This window comes from Arvicanthis niloticus, chromosome 6, assembly GCF_011762505.2.
Source record: "Arvicanthis niloticus isolate mArvNil1 chromosome 6, mArvNil1.pat.X, whole genome shotgun sequence".
NCBI lineage: Eukaryota > Metazoa > Chordata > Mammalia > Rodentia > Muridae > Arvicanthis > Arvicanthis niloticus.
This window is the reverse complement of record NC_047663.1, coordinates 69,372,050-69,384,437: the sequence shown is the minus strand read 5'-3', so window position 1 is coordinate 69,384,437 and position 12,388 is coordinate 69,372,050. Positions and strand designations below refer to the sequence as shown.

The window sequence follows — 12,388 nt, the reverse complement described above, 5'->3', positions numbered from 1 at the left end:
GTAGATATAAAGTGCACATAGCCTAAAAACATCAACGGAAAGCTCAGTGTTGAACATGGCAGGTAGGAAAGCGTGCCTTACCTCTTTACTTTCATTTAAGTTTACTAGTAGGTTCTCTGGCATAGGTATAAAAACATCTGAAAGAGTAAAGAAGCATTCATTTTATTATTTATCTTTTCTCTTGATTTTTTTTTTTTTAATACAGGCTTTTACTGTGTGGCTTTGAAACTCTTAAAGTAGACCAGTTTGCCCTAAAACTCACAGAGATTCACTTGCCTCTGTCTCCCAAGTGCTAGGATTAAGGCTGTGTGGTTACTACACCTTGCAAAGACACATTTTTAGTATGAGAAAGACAGCTGTGGGGTTGGAGAGATGGGTTAACAGTTAAGACCTCTAGCTGTTCTTCTAGAGGACCCAGGTTCAGTCGCCAGCATACATGTGGCTCACAACTATCTGTAATTCCAGTTCCAGGGGATCCAACATTACTTTCTGGCATAACTCTGAAGGCACTTAACAGAACGTATAACAATGCTTTGTTTCTATCTGAAGTACTAATTCACTGTTATTTTTGTCATACAGGCAATGCTGCTTCTCCCTAAAGGACACTACACTGCACTACTTCTGTCTCCCTCGTGCGGAGACCACAAGTGTACACTACAATGTCCAGCTTATAAAGCACCATCAAAAGGAAAAGACAAACCCCTGCTCAAGGCCAGCCTAGTGTGCATGAGATCTTGTCTGAAGACAAAAATGTTTTACTAATTTTTTAGACCTTCATAAAAATTCTTACTTTAAACCCTGTCTCGAAAGACCAAAAAAAAAATCTTACTTTTTGATAAGTGAGAAAATGAACATGTAAATTCCTTATAATTCTTCATGCACACATGTTCTTTGCCTAGTTTGATTTCATCAAAGAAAAGAAATGTAATTTCTAAGAAAAATATATTTTAAATTTATTTTCCATCTTAAATTCATTATTAGGGTTGGAGTTATAGCCCAGTAGGTTAAGAACATTTGTTCTTCCAGAAGATGCTAATTCAAATCCTAGCACCCATGTCAGGAGCTTACAACTGTCTGTAACTCTAGTTTCAGGGGATCCAGTGACCTCTGAAACTTCTGATCAGACATTAGCAGACTCAGAGACACATATTCATAGATAAAATAAATAAATTAAAAAAAATTATTATGGGGGTTGGAAAGATGGCTCAGAGGTTAAGTCAGTTTTCACTGACTGTTCTTCCAGAGGTCCTGAGTTCAATTCCCAGCACCACAAGCATCTGTAATGAGATCCAATGTCCTCTTCCGGTTTGTCTGAAGACAGCTACAGTGTAGTCATATAAATAAAATGAATGCACCTTTAAAAAAATTCATTATCAGATACATAATTACAAGTATTTCCCGCCCCCCCCCCCCCCCCACCATGGGCTGTTTTCCTCTCTATATAGAGTATTTCCTAGTAAACTGGCATTTTGTTTTCTTTTGCAGTTCTAGGGACTAAACCCAGGGCCTCACATAAGTGAAGGGAACATTCCATTACTCAGTGAGATCCCAGCCACAAGTCTTTTAAGACAGGGCTTTACTATGTACTTCAGGTTGGCTTCAAATTTCTGTAATACCTCCCCCAAAGGTTTGTATTACAGGTATATGCTACCATACCCATCAAAATTTATTTTTGTTTTTGAGACAGGGTCTCACATATTCCAGGCTCTCGCTGAACTTTCTATGTAGCTGAGGGTGAACTTGAACTTGGATCTTTCTGCCGTTTTAAAACAAAATAAAACCAAAACCAAACAAACAAAAATAAAAAACAGGGCTTTACTATGTAGGCCCAGTTGGCCTGGAACTTGCTGTGTAGTGCAAGCTGGGCTGGCCTTGAGCTCAATGGTCCAGCTGTCTCATCCTTCCAAGTGCTGGGTGGCCTCTGAGAGTTAAGTGCTGGGATTACAGGTACCACCACTGACTGGCATATTTACCGTGCATGGTTTTATGTGGTGTTGGGGATTCACGAATGTTCGACAAGTACTCACTGCTGAGCCTCTCCAACCTGTCAGCAAAGGTTATTTATATGTCTGTCTGTATGCAGTGGGGGAGGCACAGCATGCATTTGGAGTTTAGAAGACAGCTTTCAGGAGTATGTTTTCTCCATCTGCTTATTTGGGTTCCAGGTGTCAGGCTCAGGTCATGAGGCTTGCTTTACCTAGTGGGTCAACTTGCCAGCCCAGTAAAAGCTTTTAATATTGCTAAAAACCAATTCTGTGTTTTTGCTTTCCCCTCTAACTGCCTGTGTTTTAAGTGTTACTTGTAGGAAGTCATCAGAGATCCTCCCACCTCTGTCTCTTCGGTGGTGGAATTAAAGGTGCTCGTCACCATTGCCTGGCATATTTTTGACTCTTAAGTTTACTTCTTTCTGGGTTTTTTTTGAGACAGGGTCTCACTATTCATTCTTGGCTGGCCTGGCACTCACAATGGAGGTGAGGCTGGCCTAGGCTGCAGTGAGTTTCCTGTCTCCTTCCCAGTGCTGGGGTCACAAGCCTGTGCTACACATTTAGTTTACTGAATTCTCTTCAAACAGTACGAACTCACTCTTTTCCATGTCAGTTTTCCCTCACTAATAGCCTTGATAATGAATCACTTGACTGTCTCCCAGGGTCTGTTTTTGAGCTTCAAGGTCTGTCTTTCATCCCATGTCAGTGATGAACTTCCTTTGCTGTCTATGTGGCATAGGCAGTTCTCCCACACAGCGACACCCACAGCCCTCAGGTACTTCGAAAGGAAAGACACAGCCACATCTCCCACAAGCTCTAACACCAGCTGACTTTGTTTCCTTGCTCAGCAATCATTTCTCCTCCATAACCCTTCTGGTCCCTGATAAAATGAGACTGGACTTAAAGACTCCCATAACACCATCAGTTTAGCAACTATCTACTCAGGACTTTTCTCCGTCCTGGCCCTGTGGTACACACAAGTTTAAGGCCAGCCTGGCCTATTTAGTGGGTTTAGCTCTGAAAAAAAAAAAAAAAAAAAAAAAAAAAAAGATTTCTCTTTATTATACTAGAGTCATGACACATTCCTGACACACCAAACACTTCAGGAAACATTTCTGAAAGGGACAATTCTCCAGGCAGTTGAGTGAGTTTGAGTATAACACATACCGTCAATATCTGAAACTATTAGCATCTGAGGCTGGGAGAGACCTTCCTGAAGACTGTAGAAATGGATAGTGCTATCAAATGTTATGAAACCGATTTTTGTCCTAGTGTTGCCAGGAAGCCTAGAAACAAATTCATAAAAAAAGTTTTAATCATTGTTCACACACACTAACACACACACACACACACACACACATACACACACACACACTATCCGTCTATCTATCTATCTATCTATCTATCTATCTATCTATCTATCTATCATCTATCTATCATCTATCTATCTACTTAGTGTCACATGTAAGCATGCACTGTAATAGTACAGAGTGGCCCAGCATACATAGGTGCTTACAGCAGTTAAGATTTACCTGCTGTGAAAACACCCTCTTCAAGTGAAAGAGCAAATAACCAATAAAAAGCAGCAAAACTGCAGCACTTTAAAATCAGCTACTTCTATAATAAAGGTGTAAAGATTTTTTTGGTATATGTGAGTTTTTAAAAACCTGGAAAATATGTACAAAACTGGGCCCAAATTCAAGTTATTTTATAAAGAACACTTGGGGCCAGAAATTTAGCTCCATGGTAGAGAACTTGGCAGACAGGTATAAGGCTCTGGGCTCAGTTTCCAACATCACAGGAAAAAGAATGCATCAAAAAGTTGTGATATAGGGCTGGAGAGATGGCTCAGTGGTTAAGAGCACTGACTGCTCTTCTGAAGGTCCTGAGTTCAATTCCCAGCAACCACATAGTAGCTCACAACCATCTATGACGGGATCTGATGCCCTCTTCTGGTATGTCTGAAGACAGCTACAATGTACTCATAAATAAAATAAAATCTTAGAAAAAAAAAAAAGTTGTGATATAGCATTGTAAACTGCATTGTAGGGGCTGGAGAGATAGCCAAGTGGTTAAAAACACTGGCTACTCTTGCAGAGGACTCAGTTTAATTCCCAGCACCCACATGACAGCTTACAACTGTCTGTAACTCCAATTTTAGAGGACTCAATGTTCAATTCTGACTTCCTCTGGCAACAGGTACACATGTGGTGCACATACATACATGCAGGCAAAACACTCATACATGCATAAAAAACACATCTTAAAAAAAGAAAATTAAATGCAATGTAAATTTTGCTACTGCATCTATTTAAAAAAATTACACAAACTTTTTCTATTATTTAATGCCTTTAAGAATAAGAAGATCAGCTAGGCGGTGGTGGTGCATGCCTTTAATCCCAGCACTTGGGAGGCAGAGGCAGGCGAATTTCTGAGTTCGAGGCCAGCCTGGTCTACAGAGTGAGTTCCAGGATAGTCAGGGCTACACGGAGAAACCCTATCTCGGAAAAAAAAACAAAAACAAAAACAAAAACAAACAAACAACAAAAAAGAATAAGAAGATCAAAAATATCTTTTAAAGGACCCAACATACAGAACAAAATTTCTTAGTGGCAAAAGAACTAGCTTCGAGCCTTTTTCATGCTTGGTTCCCATATATAGCTTAGACTGTGAGATACAAATACACAGAGGAGCAAGAACGCCCTTGGCCAATATGAGAGAATTACTCAGTTTGTGGGGAAATCAGCCTATCATTTCTTGTACTGAAAGGTCACACTAATTTTTATGTTGTATTCTGTGTGTATAACATTTAAAACATAGCTCTAGAACTGTAACATAGAACTGTAACATAGCTCTAGAACTGTAACATAGAACTGTAACGTAGCTCTAGAACTGTAACAACCAAATGGAGCACATGTACACTATTTGAGCTTTTACTCTAGTGAGCCTATGATACAATATTGGTTGAGACAAGTAATAAAAAAAAAATGAACTAGGTGATAAAAATCATACCACCGCTAGCACTGAGCTCATGTCTGTAATCCCAGCACTCAGGAATCTGAGGCAGGAAGACTGCTGAAAGTGTAAAGCCAGACTGACTGAGACCTGCCTTGACTACAGAGTAGTACCTTATACTTTAAAGGCAAATGATATGATGGCTGGGATCTACTTGAAAATAGTCAAGTGCTCCTGGGCATGAGGGTGCACACTTTTAGTCCCAGCTGTAGGGAGGTAGAGGCAGGAGGATCTCAGTGAGTTCGAGGCCAGCCTGGTATATTAGTCTACAAAGCAAGTTCCAGAACAGCCAGGGCTGTTACACAGAGAAACCCTGTTTCTAAAAAATAAAAAAACAAAACCAAAAAAGACAGAAAGCAAAGAGTCAAGTGGAAAGGGGTGAGAAACAGGATTACAGGAAGCAGCCCAGCAGCGTGTTCCCAGCGGCGGCACCAAAGCTCCCCATAGTCCTCCTCACATTTACACAGGGTCAGGGAAGGCCAAAGCTAGCCACTTATGTGGTCCTTCAGAACATAATCACGTAAGTACCTTTAAAAAAAAAAAACCACTGGGTGTCACACATCCTTTAACCCCAGCACTGGGGAGACAGAGGCAGGTGGATATCATCTACAGAGCAAGTTCTCAGACACCCAGGGCTATACATGGTTTTTGTTCTCAAAAAAAAAAAAAAAAAACAAAAACCAAAAACAAATAAAACCCCAAAAACCTAACGGTTCATTTTGAAGACACTATCTGTTTCAAATTAAGCTGAGTTAAGACACTTACAGATCCAGATTGTCTAACAAACTCTGGCAAACTGAATTCAAGTATCCAGTCTCTATTGCGTTGTGAGATACATCAAACACAAAGAGGTACACTGGAGGTTGTGGTGGTCGTAACTAGAGGGAAAAAAAGAGTTCAATTAAATATATCCGACAGTATTAAATTAATATTGACATAATCAGGTTACATACAACAAACTACTACATAAACACTATTACAGGACTAAGTGGAGGCAGCAGGAAACCACTTCCCTGTGTACAGACACACTTCACATTTACCACAGTGGCTAAGACCTCAGCTAACCCATTTAAGCAGTCCTTCAGAACATACTTATATACCTTTGAAAAAACTAACTGCTCATTTGAAAATACTATTTGTTTCAAATTTAAAGAAAGTGTGTCTGTCATTGCTCAGAAGACTTTTCTAGGCAGGAAAAAACACATGCTATAGCAGTATTGGCAACTTAATGTACAGGGTATTTTGTTGTACACCCCGTGCAAACAGCCTGGAAGACAGAAGGGATGCTGGAGTCCCTAGAATTGGAGTTACAAGATGGTTGTCAACTCTCAAGTGGGTGCTGAGAATCAAATCTAGATCCTCTGGAAGTCTACCAGTGCTTTAACCTGAGCCATTTCTGTAGCAACTGATGTTATAGCCTTGATCCAGATAGTACTAACACAACTGCTTTACTTCATAATTATTTCATAACATATGCATTTATGTTTGCTTGTTTGTCTATTGAGCATATTTTTTCTTTTCCTCCTTCCCCTCCTCTTAATTTTCTTCTTTAATGTTTTTCAAGGCAGGGTCTCTATGTAGCCCTGGCTATCCTAGAACTTACTATGTAGAACAGGCTGGCTTTGATCTCAGAGATCTACCTGCCCTTGCCTCTTAATTGCTGGGATTAAAGTAACACCAGCAGATGCTTGGGTTCTTTTTATTTATTTTATATACATGAGTACACTGTAGCTGTCTTTAGACACACCAGAAGAGGGCATCAGATCCCATTACAGATGGTTGTGAGCCACCAGGTGGTTGCTGGGAATTGAACTCAGGACCTCTGGAAGAGCAGTTAGTGCTCTCAAGCATCTCTCCAGCCCAATGCTTGGGTTCTTTAACTTTAATTTGGCAGAGAACTGTTACCAATAACTTCAGTGACTCAATTAAAAAAGACTGACTCCTCATAAATTACAAAGTAAAATAGACTAAATCTCACATATAGGTTAAAAAAAATTTACTATATACATCCCTAAATAGGGAAACAGCTCACATGGTGCTGCCACAGAAGCATGAGGGTCCAAGTTTAATCCCCAGAACCCAAGTGAAAAAGATAGGTTGGTGGCATAAGTTTGTAACCAGGGCTAAGGAAGCAGAGATAGAAGGATCCCTTGGGTTTTCTAAGCAGTGAGCCTAGCCTACTCAATGAGTCCTAGGTCAAGGAGAGATCCTGTTTCAAAAAACCAAGGTGGGTTGGCTTAGTGATACATGCCTTAAATCCCAGCTTCCCTCAGGAGGCAAAGACAAGTGGATCTCTATGAGTTCAAGGCCAGTCTGGTCTCAAGTATTCCAGGACAGGTCAGAGCTACATAGAGACCCTATTCAAACAAAAAGCAAAAAACCTTGATGGAAGCACCTGAGGCATGATACAGGAGGTTCATCTTTGGCTTACATACACACACATGAATACACATCACACACACAGAGAAGAAAGAAAGAAGCTCATTAGACAAGTCAAGCCAGTGTTACATGTTAGCATCATTTTCATATTCCTTTATGCTTAGATACAATTAAGGCTCAGTAAGAGTATCTAAATCAAGAGACCTAGGCTTTTTTTTTTTTTTTTTTTTTTTTTTTTTTTTTTTTTTACTTTATGTATATATGTGAGTGTCTGCATGTACATACATGCACTACTTGTATACAGTGCACACAGAAGCCAGAATAGGGCCTCAGATCCCCTGAAAACACAGTTACAGAACATTGTGAGTTGCCACTTGAGTGCTGGGAACTGAACTTAGGTCCTCTGCAAGAGTAGTTAGAGCTCTTAACCTGAACCCCCCTTTTTAATGACTTCTTTATTTCTATTTTATGGGCATTAGTGTTTTGCCTGCGTGTATGAATGTGTATGGGTGTCAGATCCCCAGAAACTGGAGTCATAGGGAGTTGTGAGCTGCCATGTGGTTGCTTGGAATTGAACCTGGGTCCTCTGGAAGGACAGCAGTGTTCTATAACTGCTGAGTCATCCTTCCAGCCCCTTCCATCCTCCTTAACCCCTAGACAGATCTCCAGCCCATTTTTTATTTGTTTTTGAAGACGAATTTATATAGCCCACAATGGCCTAAGTCCAGTGTAATTCAGGCTTGAACTAACCTTCCTGCTTCTATCTCCTAAATGCTGAGATTACGTAGCATTATTTATAAAACACAGAAGTCTGATTTAATTGAGATATAAATATGATTCCATTATTATATTGAAAATTTCTTGATATAGACAACATACTGAAGTAGAACTTCAGATACACATACATGTGTGCATGTACATGACATGTGTATGATGTGTATATGTGTAAGTACATGCACATCATAGCCCATGTATGGAAGTCAAAATATAACTCCCAGCCAGGATTTCCTCTTGCAGCTTTGTGTGGGTTCTGGGCAGGAGACTCAGGTCATTGGGCTTGTATAGCAAGCACTCCTACTTGTTGAACAAATACTTTCTTAGCTAAAAAAGAGAACTTTGTTAAAAGATACTCTACATTTTACTAAAATTCAGTATAATGGCTAGGGTCACGGCTTACAACTGTAATCACATTACTCACAAGTTTAAAGCAGAATTATAGGAACTTTGAAGCTAGCCTCAGTTAACCAGCAAATACCAGACCAACCACAGCTACATAGTACATCAAAAACAAACAAACCAACCAACCAACAAACAATCCAATACACCCTGCTCCAGAAACAAAGAAAAGCTTACCATGTACTCTGAAGGAGCCATAAACTCAATAGTAGCATTCTGGACTTCAGGTCTTTTGTGAGGTTCTCCATAAACTCTGGTTAAAGGGTTGTACATGAATTCTTCAGGAACTGTGCAACACAAACAATTTATTAATAAAAGGATTAATTCAATACCTTACATTTTGATTTTTATTAATTTAGGTATTATAATTAATTTAATGCAAACTAAAAATAAAGGAAGCAATTGAGTTTTTAAAGGGTTCTATTTAAACTCCTAAAGCAGGCGGCTCTGCAGACAGCTTTGGTCACTGTGACTCCCCAGCCCCCAATGTCCTGTCTAAATCCTTACTGACTTCCAAATAAGCTTGAAAGGATGATTACAAGCTCATTAAATACCAGTCATCTTCCTAAATCTCCCAATTGTACAGACATTAACCTTTGACATAGAAGGCTGCTCCCAGACAGTGAAGGTGCAATTGTTTCAGGGTAAAGCCATAAGGGGTCAGCAAGTTTTATTAGCACCAATTGCTTTTATACAATACCAATTGCCTTTACTTGTAATTCACTAAGCTCAGAGTATGTTAAGAATTAGCTGTCACTGAACCTAGTTTCCCAGTACTTGATTAAAGATTAAAATCCTTAGGCTGGTGGAGCAAAACAAACAAACAAACAAACAAACAAACAAAAAAATTCATGAGGTGGTGCATGCCTGGAATCTCAGCATATGAGAGACACAGGTCAGGGAATCACCACCAAGTTAGAAGCTAGACTAGGCTACATAGCAACAAATACTAGGCCAAACTAGAGTATCGTGGGAGTCCTTGTCTCAAAAATCAAACAAAGGGCCAGCAAGATGGCTGAACAGATAAGGGTACTTGCTACCAAGCTTAACCTGAGTTTGATCCCTGGAACCCACATTGTGGATGGAGAGAACTGAGTCTTACCAACTTGTCCTCATACCTCCATGTGCATATTGTGGCATACATACCCCACCCCACAACACACACACACACACACACACACACAAATGAACAAAACAGCAAACAAATCACAACAACCACAATCAACGTAAAGTTGCTATGTACTCAAAGGGTAAACTATAGTTCATTAAGTAGCTCAACAGCATAGACAGGAGGCTACAACCTTTATCACAACTTCATGTGTGCATCACAGCACATACACTTAAGATTTTAAAGGTGAATTTAACACTATATATTTTTCCTAAATTTTTATAAAGTAGGAAATTACTTGGTTTTGTTTTGTAGCCCAGGCCAGCCTTGACCTCCTCAAGGGCTCAGATTACAGGCTTGTGACACCACATTAAGCTAAGTTTCACCTCTTAATGAAAATTTCTTCCAGAAAGACGTTTGAAAATTCCCCTGCTCTCTGTTTTTTTGAGTCAAGGTCTTATGGAGGCAGTCCAGGTTGACCCTGAACTCTCTGTATAATACCCAGAATGACCTCCTGTTCTGTCTCCCAAGTGCTAAGAATTCAAACAGAATGCTGTTGGTTATCTGGTATCTTCAAATATAAATTATAAAGTAGTTACTGAGGGAGTGCACCTCTTCAGTTACGGATCACTCTGACTATGTTCAAAAGCAGTGGTGAAGGAAGCAGCCTTACTCTATGGGCTTATTGTCTTTATCCTAGGGGAAAGCACACAAAATAACTTCCAAATAAAAGTCCTTCTGGCTGGAGATAGTGTAGCTGGCAGAGTGCTGGCCTAACACGGAGAAGTCCTGGGCTCAGCCTCCAGCATCTCATAAACTAGGGTCAGCAGCATACATCTAAACCCAGCACTCGGTAGGTGGGGGAAAGAGGGTTCGGAAGGTCAAGGCATCCTTAGCTGCACAGTGATTTGAGACTAGTCAAAACAAAACAAAACAAAACAAAAACCTTAAACCATACTGTAAACTATTCCATTTATATGCTCAGTGTAATAAATGTAAAATATGGTCTAAAGATGGTAATTATCTCATTTCTGCCCCAAAGTATACATTTATTTCTAAGTATAAAGGTGTAAAAAACCTTAGTGATAGCTATCTGAACTAAAGGACTAATTATCTGTATACCAAGTAAATAAATGGGCTGGATTTCTTTGAGATAGGCTTTCACCATTACTATCAGACTTCTTAGTCACTAAAATTACAGGCTCACGTGTTATCTCTATGTCTTTTTCTCAAGACAGGGTCTCTCTATGTAGACCAGGCTGGTCTCTCACTCAGAGATCTACATGCCTCTACCTGACAAATACAGAGATTAAAATGGTGAATCACCATGCATGACTCTCTTGTCATTTCATATTTTTATTATCTGGTTTCTCTATGTTTCAAATAAAAAATAGAAAATGTTTTAAGGGGCTGGAGAGATAGCTTATCTGTTAAGTGTGTATACTGCTCTTGCAGAGGACCCCAATTCACTTCCCTTCACCCACATCAGGCAGCTCACAACCACCTGTAATTCCAGCTGCAGAGGGATCAGATGCCTCTAGCCTTCAAGGGCACCTGGATTCATCAGAGACACACACCTACACATATTCACATAGTACAAACATGGGTTTATTTTTTTTTCCCCCCTTTGGTTTTTTCAAGACAGAGTTTCTTTGTGTAGCTCTAGCTGTCCTGGAACTTACTCTGTAGGCCAGCTACAGAGTAAGCTAGCCTTTGCCTTCTGAGTGCTGGGATTAAAGGTGTGTGCCACCCGAACAAAAATATGTTTTTTTTTTTTTTTTTTTTTTTGTCAAATGTTAAGGAATGTTTCAAAAATCGTACCATCATTGACGCGATAACATAAGTTACATTTCCACCTTCTCTGATCCAGAAAGCTGACGAAAGGGTTGATGTAAGTCCTACATGAACGGCATCTCACAATCGTACTGGAGGTGACCACAGGCAACTGCTGAAAAAAACAGAGCTAAGGTGTTAATCCACCCCTTCCAAACAACTAGTGAGACTTTAACTTTGGAGTGAAGCCTCGTACAAACATGTGGGCACTGAGGCTCACACTTAGGGCCTCCATGCTAGAGGAAGACGCAGGAGGCAGCAGCAAGTCTGAGGCCAGCCTGGGCTACGGAGCAAGAACTAATCTCATAACATCACATGTGGGTAGTGTCCATAAGAAAATGTATCTATTAGAAAACTACTCTTTTCACTAAACATTCTCACTGCAGAACCAAGGCAGTACACACAATACAATGTTTTCAGGGACAGATGGAGAAGGAAATAGGTACACCATTCTCTTTTGATTAGACAGGGCTCACCATGTTGCCCAGGCTAGTTTCAAACTCCTGAACTCATATAATCCTCCTATCTCAGATTCCAGGAAAGAAAGTACATTCTAAAACAATGAAAAATGAAACTGTTAGGGAATTTTAATTTTATATTAAGAGGCTTATTAAATTAGCTGGGTGGTGGTGGCTCATCCCTTTAATCCCAGTAATTGGGAGGAGGCAGAACTTTCTTTGAGTTCCAGGACAGCCTGGTATGCAACATGAATTCCATGACAGCCAGGGCTACACAGAGAAACCTTGTCTCAAAAAACCATTTTTAAAAAGTCTTTAAGGGTTATCATCTATATTAAGAATTCTGCCAGGGATCTGGCTCAGCGGGTAAAAGCACTTTGCAGTAAAAACCTGACAGCCTGTGTTTGATTCTCAGAGCCTATGTCAAAAAATTG

The 12,388-nt window shown here is 39.9% G+C and overlaps 1 protein-coding gene across 3 annotated transcripts in view; it reads right to left on the bottom strand.

The window, feature by feature from the left end:
• Sec24a (SEC24 homolog A, COPII component) overlaps window positions 1-12,388 on the bottom strand; it is a 61,121-nt gene that overhangs the window by 23,683 nt on the left and 25,050 nt on the right. For 2 of the 3 annotated variants that reach the window (XM_034505764.2, XM_076936879.1), the window contains 5 exons: window positions 11,485-11,611; window positions 8,733-8,842; window positions 5,766-5,878; window positions 3,153-3,271; window positions 82-137 (listed from right to left, as the gene is read on the bottom strand). In XM_034505764.2, coding sequence (XP_034361655.1) covers window positions 82-137; window positions 3,153-3,271; window positions 5,766-5,878; window positions 8,733-8,842; window positions 11,485-11,611 — 525 coding nt within the window. The remainder of the gene's footprint in view (window positions 1-81; window positions 138-3,152; window positions 3,272-5,765; window positions 5,879-8,732; window positions 8,843-11,484; window positions 11,612-12,388) is intronic. The other variant, XM_034505765.2, reaches the window with a different exon arrangement.